Source organism: Delphinus delphis, chromosome 11 (assembly GCF_949987515.2).
Source record: "Delphinus delphis chromosome 11, mDelDel1.2, whole genome shotgun sequence".
In the NCBI taxonomy this organism is placed as follows: domain Eukaryota; kingdom Metazoa; phylum Chordata; class Mammalia; order Artiodactyla; family Delphinidae; genus Delphinus; species Delphinus delphis.
The window spans coordinates 84,291,705-84,310,505 of NC_082693.1; the positions used below are offsets into that span (position 1 = coordinate 84,291,705).

Sequence of the window (18,801 nt, forward strand, 5' to 3'; positions counted from 1 at the left end):
AATAAAATGGAGTCAATCCTTCCTCATTTCAATGCTTACCATAGAGTCTACAACGCTTCCTCCTTCCCTTCTGCTCACTTCTTTCTCACATTATTCACTTCTCAGGGGCCACCTGAAATACCCAAAAAGTACTACTTTCACAGGGTGACAACTCCAATCGGGGCACCGTGCCAGCCACAATGACGTATTCTGAGCCTTTCAGAAGGCTCCTTATAGCTGTGGGGCTTGGATCCCTTTGAGAACCTAACAGAAGCCATAGAATCCTCTCCCCACAGAAAAACACAAACAAAATTTTGTGGAAAACTTCAGGAAGGTTGACCCCTGAAGCCTATTCATGGTCACCAGGTAAGATGCCAAGTTTCTCTCCCACTGACAACCTAGATATGACCAAGTCTACTGAAAATCCAAATAGCCAAGATTCACCAACAATTCCATTTCTTCTTAGTTCCCTTTGTCAAAATCAATGAGATGGTAACCTTGGCCTTTCTTTTTTTTTTTTTTGCAACTAAGATCCATCTGAGGATAAGAAAGACAGTAACATTTCAAGAAACTTGAAGGCAGACAGTTCACAAGAACCAGTCCTCAGGAAGGGAGAAGCCAGTGGTCCTAAGCTCTTCAGCATCCAACACTGAAGACCATCTGGCCTTACATCATCAACGGGCCACCGCAGAGGATGTCATTTTCCGAATAGGACCACATGGCATTGTCTGTACGAAGTGAAGCGGGATCGCTTACAGAGTGACCAAAAGCTCTTCTTTCACAAATGACCTTTCCAAGGAAGCTCTCATGGCCTGTTGACCTTAGAAGTTTCTATTTAGAAAGGTGCTGACAGTGAAGTCTACGTCCCTTTCTGCTACCTGAGAAGAAGTTGTGAAGCCCTCAAGAAACACGGCTGTGCTGGAACATGGTGCTGACAGTCAGCACATCTCCAGAAGCTGCCCAGGAGCGTACTCCCCACTGGAGGGAAAGCTCAAGGTGTATCAATCACGTGAACATCATCACCGGAAAGCTTGCACGTTTAATTTGTCACCACTCGAAATAAACACAAGGAACACCAGCAGCTTAAAAGGATCTCAACATCCTACGCAATCACTTCAAAAAAGTGCTAAGGATAAACGCGAGTCATTACAAGGCAAAAGGAAAGAACGCCAACCATTCAGGGAAATACGGTCTGTCTAAACTGAGGACTCCAAGTATAAACAGAAGGGCCCTTGACTAGTCAGTTATGTACTTCCCCAAAGCAGACACAAGAGTGGGTACAAATTTAGAGAGCGAATTCCTTTTGCTCCTAACGGATGATGACAGCAAGACTACACAACGAGGACAAAGACATGGAGAGACAGCTCTGCCGCTCTGCCCAAAGCTCCGACCAGAGCTGGGTTCCACGGCAGCCACCCTGAGCTGGGAGGTGAGCGCCTTTCCCGGGATCAGGCAGCAGACTGGGCGCCCCCTGCACTCGCACCAGCTTCCGGTTACCTGCTCATCCCACAGAGCACTAGGACACGCAGTGGACCCCTTACAGGAAACATCTGTAAGCTTCCTGGGGTTCTGTGCTTGCTTATTTTTATTGTGGGAAAATACGCATAACACAAAATTTACCATCTTAACCATTTTAAGTGTACGGTGCAGTGGTATTAAGGTGATTCACACTGCTGTGCGACCACCCCCACCGTCCAGCTTCAGAACTCTTTCCATCCTGCGAAAGTGCAACTCCACACCCATTCCATTAAACACCAGCTCCCCACTCCTCCTCCCCCAGGCCCTGGCAACCACCCTTCTATGTTCCGTCTCTAGGAATGGGACTCCTCTAGGTGCCTCATATAAGGAGAATCACACAGTATTGGTCTTCTGTGAGTGGCTCATTTTATGTAGCATAGCATCTTCAACATTCATTCATGTTGGAGCATGTGTCAGACGCTCACTCCTTCTAAAGGCTAAAGAATATTCCACTGCATGTATATCCACATTTTGTTTATCCATTCATCTGTGATGACACATGGACACTTGGGTTGCTCTCACTTGTTGGCTATTGTGAATAAAACTGCTATGCACGTGGATGGACAAATACCTCTTTGAGCCCCTGCTTCACTTCTTCAGGGTATATACCCAGAAGTGGACTTGCTAGATCATATAGTAACCTGATTTTTAATTTTTTTTTTTTTTTTTGCAGTACACGGGCCTCTCACTGTCGTGGCCTCTCCCGTTGAGGAGCACAGGCTCCAGACGCGCAGGCTCAGCAGCCATGGCTCAGGGGCCCAGCCGCTCCACCGCATGTGGGATCTTCCTGGACCGGGGCACGAACCCGTGTCCCCTGCATCGGCAGGCGGACTCTCAACCACTGCGCCACCAGGGAAGCCCCTGATTTTTAATTTTTTGAGGACCCACCATACTGTTTTCCATGGCCACTACACCATTTTCTGTTATGTTGGTTTTTCGGTGAGTTTGTTTTTGTTTTTGTAAGGTCACCACAGAAGAATTCCTTCCTTGCCTTAACTTTATCTTTACTTCTGAGTATGAATGAAATCAGAACTTAGGTATAGAAGTCAGACATTTTTCCACCTATTCAAGGAAAGATTTTTAAACCGTGTAAAGATCTGAGTTTGGGAAATACAATTTTTGATAAGTACTGTGTTCCCCGTAATGTTCAGAAATGCACAATGACTCTCCCTTAATAAAGGCCCCCAGACTAATGGAGCAGTGTGTGGGGACAGTGCCGAGTAGAAATCCATGGCCTGAGTCATGTCAAGAAATACTCCTAATGTCCTCAGAAAGGCAACGTGACTGTCCCTCGGCCCTTGGGGACACCACACTGGGGAGCTCTAAAGGGATACATGCCCTACTCTCAGTACCGTCCCAGGAACAGGTCAGATAAAGTCAGGAGGAGAGGCATAAGGGGTGAGTCAGACCAACTGAGGTCCTCGAGGGAGCCTGTGGTAGGCAGTGACTGTGGGCCCTGGGCGTGTGTGCTACCCAGTGTGGCTGGGCCACCTCGTGCTGACTCACATTCTCTCCTTCCAGGCACATGGGGAAGATTACAACCCCCCCCTTCACCCCTAACCACCCCCAGTCCCACTCTGGCCAGCTCTGGCCAACAGATTGTGGGCAGAAGTGACACGAGTCACTTCCAGACCAGAGCACACTCCCTCCCCTGCTGTTTCAATCATGGACACATGTGCTATGGAGACACCACAAGATGGAGAAGCCTGGAAGGCTAGGCCACCACATTGAGGGCAGCTGCCCTGGAGAAGTGCCTGAGGCCCCAGGAAACTGCAGGAGTGAGAAATAAACTGTGGTTATAGCTGCTAATCCTAAACCGCTGAGATTTTGGGTGTCGCTTGTCACTGCAGCATAAGCTAGCCTAACCTGACTGACACACCTTCTGTTTCTCCAGTATGCTCAACTGCTCTGGGAAACCGCCCCTCCCTAACATTCGGACTATGTGGTCCTGGCGAGGTTCTGTTCCTGACTCTGGGAGGAGATCATGTGACCCAAACCTGGCCAACGAGAACCCCTGAATTCCCTCACCAACACGATTCATCTGGGGCAGGTACCTCCAGCCAATTATCCTCATATGTCCCCTGTAGCCACAGAGAACCAATGAGGCCAATCAAGGAAATTTCTGGATTTATAAGGGAATTTCAAGAAAGAGACATTCGTTTCTTCCAAACATGGACCTAAGAGGATATAAATCTGGAGATATGAAGGACCACCTCTAGCAATCTAAAAAAGAGGCCAGTGGGGAGGAGGGCAAGGTCAAGAGACGGAAAGAAGCCACCCAACGACATCAACTGAACTTGGATCAAGGCAAGCTTGAAGCTGGTACTACCTCTGGATTTTTCAACTGCACAAGCCCATAAAATATCTTTTCAATTTTTTGCTTAAATTAAATCAGTTTGACTCAGGCTTTTTATTTTTATTGCTTGCAGCTGAAGGACTCCTAACTAAAAGTTCATTTCAAGGATATTCAGCCACTCAAAATTCTCACTGCCTACAAATTCAACTTTTAACATGGCATCAAAGGCAGTCCCCACGTACACTTCAGTCTGTCTTCCCAATCTTAAATCCTCCTTCATATGCCCTATTTTCAACAAGGTGGGCAATCTACTACTCTGTGTTCTCCAGAATATACTGTAATTGAATACTGATGAATAAAATTCACCCGGGATAGTCTATCTCTCTAACTAAATAAACACTGCTTAGCTATATGGAAAGGGTGTCAAGTAAGATGTTCCTTCACACTATGCTGCAAAACAAACACCATGTGAATCAAAGAGTTAAGTTTTATTTCTAAATATTAAAAAGGTGGGAAAATATAGACTACTATTTACTTCATCCCAGGATAGAACATAACTTTCCAAATGTAAAAGCAATAGAATAAATCAAAACAGAAAAATATCAACAGATTTACAATATAAAAATTTTAAACATCTGTGTACCAAAAAGTATCACAAATTTGGGGGGGAAGGGTTATATTAAACAAAATTAAAAGATAAACAGCAAAGACTAATATCCTTAATGTAAAAAAAGAAAAAGCCGGGGCTTCCCTGGTGGCGCAGTGGTTGAGAGTCTGCCTGCCGATGCGGGGGACACGGGTTCGTGCCCCGGTCCGGGAAGATCCCACATGCCGCGGAGCAGCTGGGCCCGTGAGCCATGGCCGCTGAGCCTGCGCGTCCGGAGCCTGTGCTCCGCAACGGGAGGGGCCACAACAGTGAGAGGCCTGCGCACCACAAAAAAAAACAGAAAAAGCCATACAAACCCAATAAACAAAAAGATAAAGACTATATCTCACAAGAAAGGAAATTAAATGGCTAATAAACGTTCAACCATTCCAATTATTTTTTAAAAAATCAAACTAAAACAATTAGACAGGGACTTCCCTGGTTGCACAGTGGTTAAGAATCCGCCTGCCAATGCAGGGGAAAATGGGTTCTATCCCTGGTCCGGGAAGATCCCACAAGCCATGGAGCAACTAAGCCCGTGCACCACAATTACTGAGCCTGTGCTTTAGAGCCCGCGAGCCACAACTACTGAGCCCGCGTGCCACAACTACTGCAGCCCGCACGCCTAGACCCCATGCTCCGCAACAAGAGAGGCCACCGCGATGAGAAGCCCACGCACCGCAACGAAGAGTAGCCCCCGCTCGCCGCAACTAGAGAAAAGCCCGCGTGCAGCAACAAAGACTCAATGCAGCCAAAAGCAAATAAATAAATAATTTTTTAAAAAACAAGACAATTAGTTAAGAGTAGCTCTCTCTGAAAGGTGGGATTATCAATGGTTTTACTGTTTTTATTTCAGTTACACTTTTTTCTATTATAAGCTTGTGTCACTTGGCTAAGAAAAGTTAGACACCATTTTTCTCCAATGAGACTACAGTGGTGTCTTCGTTGCTGTTGTTGCTGTTATTTGTATGCGGTTTTCTTTGGGGGGTGGGGTTTCTACCCTTTTTGTTTTTAATGATAGAACATAGAGTGGGTGCTGGTGCTGGAAATGGGCAGCCTCACTCCTTGCTGTTTAATAAGAGTATAAATCAATTAGAACTTTCCAGAAAGCAGGGTGGCAATAAGTACCAAGAGATGCAGATAAAGATTTATACCCAAAGATTTCACTGCGGTTATATTAAAAAGCAAAACCTGGGGGAAAACATGCTCCATGTGGAGGCCCAAACATACACATCTCAGATATCTGAACTCAGGAACCAAACATGTTAACAGGAAAATGTTCGAACAGAAAAGCTGAAATGCACTTGAAAATCCTTGAAGTTTAATTTTTTGGTAATGGAAAAGCCACAGTCTCAGAGACATTAAGATGTCATTTTTCTTTAATTAAGTAGACTTTTTCTTTTTGGAATATGCTGTAGACATCAAGCTGTTCTCCTAGAAAAAGAATATAAAGATATGAAGCCCCTGAAGAAGAAAAGGAAGAAGAGAAAAATGGGGAAAAAAACTTTTTCCCAGAGAATTTTAGAGCTTCAAAAAACAGAAGAAAAGCCTCCTTTTTGCCCCGTTTACAGTCAGCCCTCCATATCCTTGGGTTCCACATTCACGAATTCAACCAACTGCAGAATGAAAACATTCCCCCCCAAATTTTTTTTCCAGAAAGTTCCAAAAAGTAAAACTTTCCCACATGCCAGCAACTATTTACACAGCCTTTACACTGTATTTACAACTATTCACAGAGCATTTACATTTATTAAGTATTATAAGTAATCTAGAGATGATTTAATGTATATGGGAGGATATGCTTAGGTTCTAAGCAAATACTATGCCATTTTATATAAGGGACTTGAGCACCCGTGGATTTTGGTGTCCCCGGGGTCCTAGGAATGACTATACTACCACAAAGCCTTCTTTGAATCTTCCCAGGTCTCAATGGACCAACAAGTTATCCTAGTGGCTAGTAATTATGTGCATCTGCAATGTGCCAGGCACCATATGAAGCAATGTGAATGGACCCCACTTAGCATGAGACACTAGTTATTATCCCCACTTTACAGGAGAAAAATGAAGATGAGACAAGGTTACCAGCTCAAGGTCACATTTCTTAGCTCGTGACATATTTCTACATTCCTACATCAACAAAAGTTAGAGCAGATTTCAAATATTTATTTTCCCTAATTTGATCAAATCTTAACTTCTGCTTATATTTCATAACCCTCCTATATTTCATGAATATTAATATTCAAAATATTTTATGAATTAGTTCATATTCACTTAACACAGATTCAAATTCTCTTTTTAAAGGTCACATGTAGATTGAAAACAAGGTTCAAAATTTCTTTTAGAAGTATACATATAGGGGCTTCCCTGGTGGAGCAGTGGTTAAGAATCCGCCTGCCAAGGCACGGGACATGGGTTAAAGCCCTGGTCCGGGAAGATCCCACATGCCATGGAGCAACTAAGCCCATGTGCCACAACTACTGAGCCTGCACTCTAGAGCCCGCGAGCCATAACTACTGAGCCCTGTGCCACAACTACTGAAGCCTGCATGCCTAGAGCCCGTGCTCTGCAACAAGAGAAGCCACCGCAATGAGAAGCCCACACACCTCAACAAAGAGTAGCCCCAGCTCGCTGCAACCAGAGACAGCCCATGCAGCAACGAAGACCCAACGCAGCCAAAAATAAATAAATAAAATAATTTTTTTTAAAAAAGTATACATATAGACTGAAAATACATGAAAAATAAAAGTGTAGGGACTCATATCTAAGGTGAAGCAGTATTTACATCTCCCCGACTGTTTCCACAAGTGAACTCAAGATTCCACAGCCAAATTTTAAACCCTTAAACTTCTCATCTATAACTGTCAATTAAAAAATAATGAGAAAAAGACAAACCCCACTATAGGCGATTTCTCTCTTAGCAAACTTCACCACGTTACAACTTCCTTCTGTGAAGTAACACTTGGGCAAAGGCCAGTCAGTTCTGCCACTGACAATTTCACATTCCCTGAAAAATGTGAATTTGTTTTGGCGCAACTGATATGTTAGGGAACGATCTGACCATAACACAAGTTTCACATGTATATTTAGACTTGTTTCGTGCCAACAAATGTTATTGGATATGATTATGTCCACGTAATACTCTTTCTGCTGATAATTAGTTACAGTCAGGGAAAGAAAACTGAGGAGCAAGTGTGACTTGGGATCAGACAATTCATAAGAGCATATTACTATCAGACCTTACAGATTTTAATACAGCTCTTTTTATACAGATGGCCAATAGGCACACGAAAAGATGCTCAACATCGCTAAGTATTAGAGAAATGCAAATCAAAATTACAATGAGGTACCACCTTACATCAGTCAGAATGGCCATCATCAAAAAGTCTACAAATAATAAATGCTGGAGAGGGTGTGGAGAAAAGGGAACCCTCTTGCACTGTTGGTGGGAATGTAAATTGGTGCAGCCACTATGCAGAACAGTACAGAGGTTCCTTAAAAAACTAAAAATAGAATTACCATATGACCCAGCAATCCCACTCTTAGGCATATATCAGGAGAAAACCATAATTCAAACAGATACATGCACCCCAATGTTCACTGCAGCACTATTTACAATAGCCAAGACATGAAAAAAACCTAAAGGTCCATCAAGAGATGAGTGATAAAGATGTGGTACATATATACAAGGAAATGCTACTCAGCCATAAAAAAGAATGAAATAATGTCATCTGCAGCAACATGATGCAACTAGAGATGATCATACTAAGAGAAGTGAGTCAGACAAAGATAAATACCACTTATATGATATCACTTATATGAGGAATCTAAAATACGACACAAATGAACTTATCTGTGAAACAGAAACAGACTCACACAGATAGGGAACAGACCTCTGGTTGCCAAAGAGGGAGAGAGGTGGGGGAGGGATGGAGTGGGAGGCTGGGGTAAGCAGATGTAAGCAACTATACATAGAATGGATGAGCAACAAGGTCCTACTGTACAGCACAGGGAACCGTATTCATTATCCTGTAATAAACCATGATGGAAAAGAACGTTGAAAAAAACAATGTGTGTGTGTGTATATATAGAGGGAGAGAGATGGATATATAGATAGATAATTGAATCGCTTTGCTGTACAGCAGAAATTAACATAACATTGTAAAACAACTATACTTCAATTAAAAAGAATTTTTTACTAAAATAAAAGCAACTATTTTTAGCCAGAAACTGTTTTCCCCAGTATCTCCAAAACCCGTTCAGTTGTTACCCACTTTTACTTCTGCAACAGCCCAATGAAAGACGCCAAGATGAAACCAAGTATCTAAGGCATCCTATCCTTTTCTCCACGAAGGTGAACATCTACGGCGTTCCCTGCCCAGCACGCCCCAACCCTCAGATAAGCCATGACCCTTCCCCACCTCCGAACACACACATTCTGGGCTCTTCCAGGACACTGCCCCACCCCTCCAGCCACAGTTGTTCAGACTAGAACACCTGACTTGCACTGGGCCACTTCCAGGGTCCCACCTCAAGCCAGGATAAACCACAGTCCTTCCCTCATTGCTTTGTCTTTACTATATAGCTTTATTGAGGTACAAATGATACATAATAAATTGCACACAGAGCATACAGTCTGATGAGGTTCGACATACATACACACCTACAAAGCCATCATCAACATAAAGACAATAAGCGTACATCTAACATCTCCAAACATTTCCTCACATCTTTTTTGAATCCCACCTCTCCCTCAGTCCCTCGATCCCCACCCATCCCCAGGCAACCGCTGTTCTTCTTTCAGTCAGATTCTTTTGCATTTTCTAGAACTTTATATAAATGGGAATCATACAATGTGTAATATGTTTGTACATTGATTTTCCCACTTACTAAACCCTCAGGAATTTTTTCAATAAGCACCCACCATGTGCCAGACACTGTACAGAGGCTTGTACAGGGATTATTAAAAAATAATAATAATAAAGCAAAGGCAGGCAGTGGGGAAGACCAAGAAATAAGAGGAACTTAACACCGGGCTGGGCGGAAGTCATTCTACTGCGTTTATTCATCTCAAAAGAAGTTTTCATTTTTCCCAGACTTTAGATATTTTGCACCATCTCCAGAGAAAAGCAATCCGTGACAAATAGAATTAGTCATCCAAATAATTAATAATACACGTGACATTTATACTACTCCCACTAAAAGTTAAACTTCTATCTTATTACTTTGTAATATCTGTAATTCTGACTGCTGCATAGAAATCCATCAGGCTTCCTAAAGTTCCAAACATAAAATTATATGCACCTGCACTTGAAATAAAATTATATACAGTAATGGTTTAATGACACCCTAATCTTAAGTCATTTTAATAAAAAGCAAACAACTGTTCAAAAGAAAAGTACATTTGTTTCAAGGGAAAATCTTAGAAAATTTAGTCATATCAAAAGATCAAATACTAGGCAAAACTATCACAATTTTTCATCAAAGCATAGAGGAAATAGAGAAGAATAAACATCAGTGCCTTCCATATGCCATGCACTGCTTCCCTCCACTTTGAACCAGTAGAACCACATGTGGCCTCCTGTGGTCAGGACCAAGTACCAACAAGGGATATCAACAAACACGAGTCAATGTAAAAGCGAGCTTCCAAAAATAATGAAGTCAAAGGGGAGAGCTGGGATGACACACTGTCACCATCTTCTTGGAATTACCTACTCTGTGACTCAGGCCATCCAAAATAAAAACTGGCAGTCTTGTGATCACATGGCAAACTCAAGCAGATGCCAGGTGGCCACTAGCAAGGGCTATGGAAAAGGGATTCCTTCTCCAAGCAGAGGACTGGATCTAGCAGCCCCTCTGATTCTCCATTTTAGGAACTTCTCTCCTACGTGAAAATTATTATGTGGCATGTTTCTCCCTTAAGCCCTTTTGCTATTTTTTCCTATAGCCATGGATCATCAATATCACACACCTAAACAAAAGGTTTCTAAAGAATGTGTCAGGCTACTGTTCTAAGATACACAGAAAGGTATAAATATAATACAAACAACACCCACAGCCCCACCATGCAGCTTAGGAACTAAACCCTCTAAGATGTCACCTGCATTCTCCTCCTGCAGAGGGGGTAACCACTACCCTGATTTGGGTGTATAACATTCTTCCTGCATTTCTTTAGACTTTGACCACATGCATGTGTATCCCTACAAGTGATCTACAGCATGTTTTGTGTTTTCAAATCTTTTATAATTAGCATATGTCTGCAACTTTCTTTTCTCCACTCAGTCTTGCTTTTGAGACTCATCCATGTTGACTGATATATAAGCACAGCTTAAGTTCAGGAGTCAACATACATCCTCTATGAAGGCCCAGTTAGTAAACACTGTGGGCTGTGCGAGCCATACAGTCTCTGTTGCACCTGCTCAACTCTGACATCATAGCACAAAAGGAGCCAAAAAATATATACATGGAAACGAATGAGCGTGGCTGTGTTCCGATAAAACCTAACTAGAGGCTAGATTTGGTCCGTGGACTGTAATTTGCAACTCTTCCCATAGTAAACATTATTTCCTTTCAATGCCATTTCGGTACTTGTCTGATACTCATACTTGCTGGTTTTCTTTGGTTTGCATTTGCCCGAGACGCCTTCTCCCATTCTGTTAACTTCAACCTTTTCTACATCTTTGTTTTGGGGTGTATCTCTTTAAACAGCACCTAGCTAGACTGTGTTTCTTATATCTGATCTGACGATCTTTTAATCTGAGTTTATCATGATCACTGATATATTTGGAATTATTTCCACCATCATCCTTCATGGTATTTCCTGCTTTTTCTCAGTTTCTTTTACCTCCTCTCCTGCTCTCTTTCGGACTGATTTCTATACTGTCAATGTATGTTTAGATTTACTCACAGGTCTACCAATTTCTTTGCTCTTCCTTTGGGGCTACGTTGAAGGTCTATTCATCCAGGAAGAGTTTGCATTTGCTTCTATCAGGAATCCCTGGATGCTATCACCAGATACATAAATATTACATGAAATCTCAAGTTAAAAAAAAAAGGAACAAATTCCAAGTGAGGGATATTCTACGTAGTTTGTGAGCAGTACACCTCAAAACTGTCAAGGTGGGCTTCCCTGGTGGTGCAGTGGTTGAGAATCTGCCTGCCAATGCAGGGGACATGGGTTTGGGCCCTGGTCCAGGGTCCACATGCCACAGAGCAACTAAGCCCGTGCACCACAACTACTGAGGCTGCGTTCTAGAGCCTTCGAGCCACAACTACTGAGCCTGCGTGCCACAACTACTGAAGCCCGAGCACCCAGAGGCTGCGCTCTGCAACGAGAAGCCACCGCGATGAGAAGCCTGCGCAATGCAACGAAGAGTAGCCCCCGCTCGCCGCAACTACAGAAAGCCCACATGCAGCAACGAAGACCCAACGCAGCCAAAAATAAAGAAATAAAATTTAAAAATCAAAAAAAGAATTGTTTTAAAAAAGGAAAAAACTGTCAAGGTCATGGTAAACAGGGAAACTCTAAGACACTGTCACAGCCAAGAGAAGCCCAAGGAGACATGGTAACTAAATGCAGTGTGCTATTCTGGACGGGACCTTGGAGTAGAAAAGGACACTAGGTTGAACACTGAGGAATTCTGAATTAAATATGGACTTTGGTTAATACTGATACATACCAACAATGTATCAATATTGGTTAACTGGGACAAATGTACCTAAAGGGTTCAGCACCCAATTCCGACGTGAGTGTTTTCCCCAGGCCACCAATGCTTCGACACAGCAGGGTGTCCTACAACACAACTCACTTCTGACACCTCCTGGGGAGAACATCAGATCCTACAGGCTACAGGCTCAGTCCCACAAGACTGCCCCCTGCCCAACTTCAGTTCCAAGTCCAGCTGGTCACCTGTGCCTCCGACAGACCGGCTACAGACTGGAGGTTCCACTGACCCCCCTCCACAGGGTCAATTAATTTACTAGAGTGGCTCACAGAACTCGGGGAAACATTTTACTTTCTAGATCACTGGTTTACTATAAAAGGATACAACTCAGGAAGAGCCAGATGGAAGAGATGCAGAAGGCACAGTACATGGACAGGGCAAGGAATTTCCATGCCCTCTCTGGGTGTACCACTCTCCCCAAATCAATCTCCACGTGTTCACCAACACAGAAGCCCTCAGAACCCCATCCTTCTGGGTTTGTATGGAGGCATTTACGGAATCTTCATTACACAGGGGAAGACTAAATCATTGGCCATCGGCAATCGATTCAATCTCCAGCCCCTCTCCCCTCCCCGAGGGGTGCGGGTCAGAAGACACAAAGTGCCAACTCTCTCATCACAGGGCTGGGTTCCCCGGCACCCAGGCCCCACCCTGTGGTTGCCCTGAGGTATTCCGAAAGTCACCTAATTAAAATAACAAAAGACACCTTTATCATCTCTGTACTGTACTTGGGAAATTCCAAGGGTTTTAGGAGCTCTCTGCAGTATTTCTGATTATAAATCTCAATATCACAGTCCCATAGTCATGAGAGAGGAAAAACTGCATATGGGGTTTAGAGAAACATGCAATTTTCCTGTAAATCTAAAACTGATCTAAAAAATACAGTTTATTTAAAAAAAATTTTTTTTAATTTTGAAAAATAAACATAAAAAGAGGGTGGGAGAGAAAGGGTAAAACAAAGAGTAAAAATCATCTCTTTCCTGAGCAGGCTTCATTCTGGGAACCTCTTCAAAGAGAAAACACCTGAAGGGATTGTTTAGATTAAGGCAAGAGATCAAACACCAGAAAGCAATAATCAGGAAGGGAGAAAACAAAATTCTTTTGTCCTCTAGTAAACCGAAAAGAACCTGTGTATTTTTTTATGAGCATCAGTACTTCTGAGCCCTCACTCCTACGAACACAGTGTCAAGCATTTCCTGCATCCCCTGGGACCGTTATTTATCTTCCCCAAGCTGGACTGTCACTTATCTGTTTACCAGCCTCCCCATCCGTGCAACTCGGGCCCCTCTTGCTTGGCCCGGGCAGGCGCTCAGCCACTGTGGGCCCCTCCCTCTCACATGTGTCCATCTGTGAATCAACAGCTTTTAAGCCCGCTGGTACGTGCTTAATAAATGCTTGGTGAATGAATGCAAGTTGGGCATGTGTACAGACTTCAGCTAAAGGAGGGTAGGGGTGGTGCAGCCCCAGATAGGGTGAAGGAAAAAAGTCCCTGAGTTCTCAGGGGTGAAACAGGGACTACGTGGGCATGGGCTGGGGGCGTGGAGACAGGATGGGGCACCCCGGCATACTGATTCTCAGACCTGTAACACTTGAAAAGGCTCACATATTATTTAGTTCAGTGGCTTCACTACAGAAAGAAGACTAAAGAGACTAGGTGGCTTGCTCAGCACCACATGTGGCACTGCCCTGAGCTAAAGGAGACCTAGACCCTAGTGCTAACTCACCTCCACCGTGACTAAGCGTGTCTTTATTTAATAACCAGCCGCAATAGCTACTATCTCCTGAGCATCTGCTGGATGCTGAGCCCACACTAAAAATCCTCACTTTATCCCCACATTACAGTTGGAAAACTCAGGTCAGAGAAGAGTAACTTGCCACCAAAGTCACAGAGCTAACAAATCTCAAAATCTCCCTCAAGCTGTCCTTCTCCAAAATCCCCCTGGGATTATCCCACACCAAAGGCCAACTCTGGCCTGAAGCTGATCTTTATCACCCAACCCTTCAACTGTCTCCTTTGCCAGGCACTGTTCTAAACACCTTTCATGGATGGACTCGCTCATTCCTCGCCACAAGCCTATGATGTTGGTATCACCAGCATCCATTCCCATTTTACAGATGAGTAAACTGGAGCTCTGTGAGTCTCACAACCTGCAGCAGCAAACCTTGTCTGTAAAATGTGATTCTACCAAATGTTCTCTCCACCAAATATTCTCTCCCGATCTCTCCACGCCACCTCTACCACCACCCCCAAAAAATATATCAGTATAAAAATTTCTATTCTAAATCTTCCCTGAAAAAAGCAGCACCAATGGACTATCACTGGCCCTTTACACCAGTTCCCAAACGGTCAGCTGCTACTACAAGGCAGTGCAGGAAACAGGACGATGGGTTAGGGGCTGAGACAGACCCGAGGTCAAAGTGTGACCTTGGCCAGGCTTCTTAAACTTGAGTCTGGCCTGTCTCATCTCTAAGATGGGTATGTGGCACTTCCTTCCTAGGTATGGGGAAGAATTCAGGGAGACAATTTATGTGTCTGACATTAGTATTTACTGGGTCCTCTTTGCGTCCCTCCCTGTTTCCCTAACCAACAATCAAACCAAGCTCATTTTATGTTCATCTGACCACTAAGTGGTCACTCCCTGGAATCACCTCCTCGCTGAGGTTAGTAGATAACTCAGAACACTCCCAACCGAACCCCTCCAATTTCAAGAGCAGCAAATCCTACCCCATCCCCTAAAACAAAGAAGGAAAATAAATCAGCCTCCGGACACTACCACCTGCCCAGCAGCGGAATCCACGGTAACCCGCCGCCTGCCGGACTCCGGCGGTTACTATTATTGTTGTTTATTAATAACAATACCGAACGATGCCTGGGGGTGACCGTCTCCCAAGTGATGTCCGTGGAACCCCCAGGAGAGCCCAAAGCGCTTCCGATGCAGATTTCTGGCTAAAAATCCCAGGAATTTATAAAACGGCTTTCCCGACAGGAGAAAGGCAAGAGTTGTAAAGTTTCTGGAGGCGCATTTTTCCGCGTTTCCCGGAAATCGCACTGCAGAGGCGATGTCGCCCGTGGTTGGGGACAACCGCGGGTCACGATGGGGGGGCTCTGGAGGTCAGCAGCGGACCCACGCGGGTCCGAGGGCGCCGGCTTCCCCGATGGCCATATGGGACGGGACCTGGCGCCCCAGCCCGGCGGGGAGGGGCCTCCCCACTTACTGAGGGTGCGAGAGGGCGCAGCCTCACTCACCTGCCGTGCTCCTCTTCGCCTCCCGGTAGCGCTCCCAAAGGTAGCGCTTCATGTCCGGGGCGGTCCCAGGTGCTGTGCATAAGGACCGTGCGGGGCCCGCGCGCGACCGCCCCCGAGCCGCAGTCCGGCAGCCTCTCCGCAGGGCCGCCACCGCCCTTGCACCAGCCCCACGAGCCGCCGCCGCCGCCGTAGCCATGCCTGCCGCCGCCCGCCGCGAAAGGCGCCTGCAGGTAGGTGCTCTGCCAGCGTTCTGCCCGCTCGGCGGGACGTCCCTACGTAGGAGCACGTGGGGGCGCGGCCCGCCCCCCTCCGGCCGCCTCGGGGGCGGGGCCTTGGCGGGGCGGGGTCCTGGCGGGGAGGAGTCTTGGTGGGGCGGGGCCTTGGGGGCGTGGCCTAGGCCGGGCCCGGTGTGGGCGGGGCAGCAAGGGCCTGGGCACCCCGGGCAGTCGCGGCCACGCGCGGAGCCTGCTACAGCCGCTTCTTGACCGTGTGGCGCGCCAAGGTGGCTGTGCGGTGGCGCGAACGCCCCGTCAGCAGAGGTCACATGGAATAGGATGACTCTGCTGGCCCTGGACCACGAGACTTGACCCTGGGGCCGCCCGCCGAGCTCCGCAGCACCTTCCTCCCGCCGTCTGTGACCGTCCCCCCACCCTAGCTGTACTGACATGGTGTTTGTGACTCCGGCTCCAGGAGGCGACCTCTCCGCATTAATGGCCTCAGCAGTCTGCACCTCCCCTTGATCGCGGGGGCGGGTCTGGGACGTCCCCCAGCCCCTGGCTTGGATCCTTCCAGTCCCACGGATGAGCCAGCAGCTAGGACCAGGACCCACACGTGGTCTGATGTGCCTGAAGGGCACCCCGACTGCACAACCTGGAAGGCCAGTGCCCCTCCCGAGATTTCTGCCTCGCTACGGAGGCCCTCGGGACACCACTCCCCCTGCTCATGCCCAAGCTGACCAGCACGGTGCACCTGTCTTCTCTCAGACCTGCGAGGCTGCACCCGTTCTGAGCGTTGTGATTCCACCAAAGCCAAATAAACAGCAAACCCCACCACGCGACATTTCTGTGTGGACTAAGTCAGACTTGGCTCCTGCGGGAAAGTCTGATGCGGCCCACCCAGAACCCGTCTGGGAATCATTGGACTGCGAGAGCTTGCCGAGCTACCCCGTGGTTACGGTGGAGCAGGGCGCTGGTGGAGTGCAATGAATAACCCTCAAGGCTGGTTGTCTGCCTGGGAGACCACACTGCCATCTGTGAAATAGGTGGGGCACGATTTAAGACAAATAACCCAAAGCATTAGTGTATGCTTAAGTTGTGGGCTGGAGGGATCAGGAGATGTTTTCATGGAAAAAGGTGGGCTCTGGGTTAGACCATGACAGACAGTAACTACGATTTATTGAAGGCTTGCAATGTGCATTTTCTCATGCAGTCCTCTCAGTTATCCTAAAAAGTAAGCACCATAATTTCTCCCATTTTATAAGTGATGGAACTAAAGCTAAGAGAAGTGACATAGCATTCATATATATATATATTTATTTATTTATTTATTTATTTTATTATTTATTTTTGGCCGCATTGGGCCTTCGTTGCTGCGCGGGGGCTTTCTCTAGTTGCGGCGAGCAGGGGCTACTCTTCGTTGTTTTGCGCAGGCTTCTTATTGCGGTGGCTTCTCTTGTTGCAGATCCCAGGCTCTAGGCGCGCAGGCTTCAGTAGTTGTGGCACGTGGGCTCAGTAGTTGTGGCTCACGGGTTTAGTTGCTTCACGTGAGATGTGGCATGTGGGATCTTCCCAGACCAGGGCTTAAACCCGTGTCCCCTGCATTGACAGGCAGATTCTTGACCACTGTGCCACCAGGGAAGCCCAACATAGCATTCTTAAAGTCACACAGCTGAGCCCATTCTTCCACTTGGATTCCTAAAGTAATAGGTAGGATTTAGTTGGGTGATAAGAAAGAAGCCAGTAAGTAATCCTCAACAGTTAATAGGTAATATGTTACAAATCACTGATAAAAGAGAGGCAATTACAATGTTTAAAACAGATATGGTATCAAATCCATGGACTCTAGTACTTTAAACTTACTTTATTGTTTTAGTACCACAGAAATATGAATCACTTAAAAATTGTTCTTTTTAGCTGTAATCTGTTAAAATATTTTAAGTGGCTAAAAAATAAATAAAATCCCAATAACCTTGATTATCACCTTGATTATTTTCTTGATTAGAAAATATCTCATCAAAGAGTTCTAAATAGGGCTTCCCTGGTGGCGCAGTGGTTGAGAGTCCGCCTGCCGATGCAAGGGACACGAGTTCGTGCCCCGGTCCGGGAAGATCCCACATGCCGCGGAGCGGCTGGGCCCGTGAGCCATGGCCGCTGGGCCTGCGCGTCCGGAGCCTGTGCTCCACAACGGGAGAGGCCACAGCAGTAAGAGGCCCGCGTACCGAAAAAAAAAAAAAAGAGTTCTAAATAAAGACAAGTAGAAAAAAATTACTGACACAGAAGAGCCCGTGATAATTTTTATTCTTTATTAGTATCATTTGAGGACTTCATCAATTTTGTTTCAAACTGAGATCTTCTCTGCAAAAAACACTTCTGAGAAATTGAACTGTAATCTGGGCTATGAAAAAGCCACTTCTCTGAGATGAGCTCAGATAAGGATTCCCAGGGATTATTTGTGCTAAGAGACCCTAGCAGGGGATGCTGGTAAACTGCGGTAATTTTGCGTTTTTCACTCTCGCTTTTAGCTGACAAAATCCTTTGCCGTGAAAGCTTTACTGCACCATCCATTTTACCCAAAGATAAAATCTTAGAGGAACAATCTTTCATGCCATATTGCAACATTACTTTGTGTCTTCAGTCATGTCTTTTCCTTAGCAGAAACGGAAATAATGGGTCTCAAGAACTTTTTCCCTTGTCCTGAAGCATATTTTGATTTATCTGAAATTGTATGAGGCACCAAGTCCAAGCTTTTAGCCCCCTGTAGCTTATCTGCCCTGGTGCACACTGCCGAGCTCACCGTGTCGGAACTCTGAGCGCTGTGATAGTTTAACTTAATCAAGTCCTCCCACAATGAGGCGCCATTCCCGGGACCCTCAGAATATTGCTGGCTCATGCCTTGAGGCCAACATCTCCTACCCCGGATCCACTCAGTGTCCCTCAGGAGGCTGCAAAGGATCAAAAGTTGTCAAGAGGGCATTTATAGAACATGAATAACCTGAAGCCTATTTCTTGTTGAGACAGAATAGAAACTCACTGCAGGATCCCACTGATCGATGAATGAGAAGATCCCAGGTAGGTGGCCCTTAAATCAAGTGATCTGTACAAATAGCCCACAGCCTGCATCACGACTTGATGACAAGAGTCACTTATCAATAATTGACCTGCTGGATATTTGAAAA

The 18,801-nt window shown here is 45.6% G+C and overlaps 2 protein-coding genes across 3 annotated transcripts in view; both read right to left on the reverse strand.

The window, feature by feature from the left end:
• NT5DC3 (5'-nucleotidase domain containing 3) overlaps nt 1–15,610 on the reverse strand; it is a 57,699-nt gene extending 42,089 nt beyond the window's left edge. For both annotated transcript variants that reach the window (XR_009521247.1, XM_060025490.1), the window contains exon 1: nt 15,408–15,610. Coding sequence is in view for 1 of the 2 variants with exons in the window: in XM_060025490.1 (XP_059881473.1) it covers nt 15,408–15,603 (196 nt within the window). In the remaining variant the exon portion in view is untranslated. The remainder of the gene's footprint in view (nt 1–15,407) is intronic.
• A 1,322-nt stretch (nt 15,611–16,932) lies between these two features.
• The window catches only part of LOC132434004 (putative tetratricopeptide repeat protein 41), a 70,170-nt gene continuing 68,301 nt past the window's right edge, over nt 16,933–18,801 (reverse strand). The window contains 1 exon segment of the mRNA XM_060025495.1: nt 16,933–17,320. The gene's annotated coding sequence lies outside the window, so the exon portion shown is untranslated.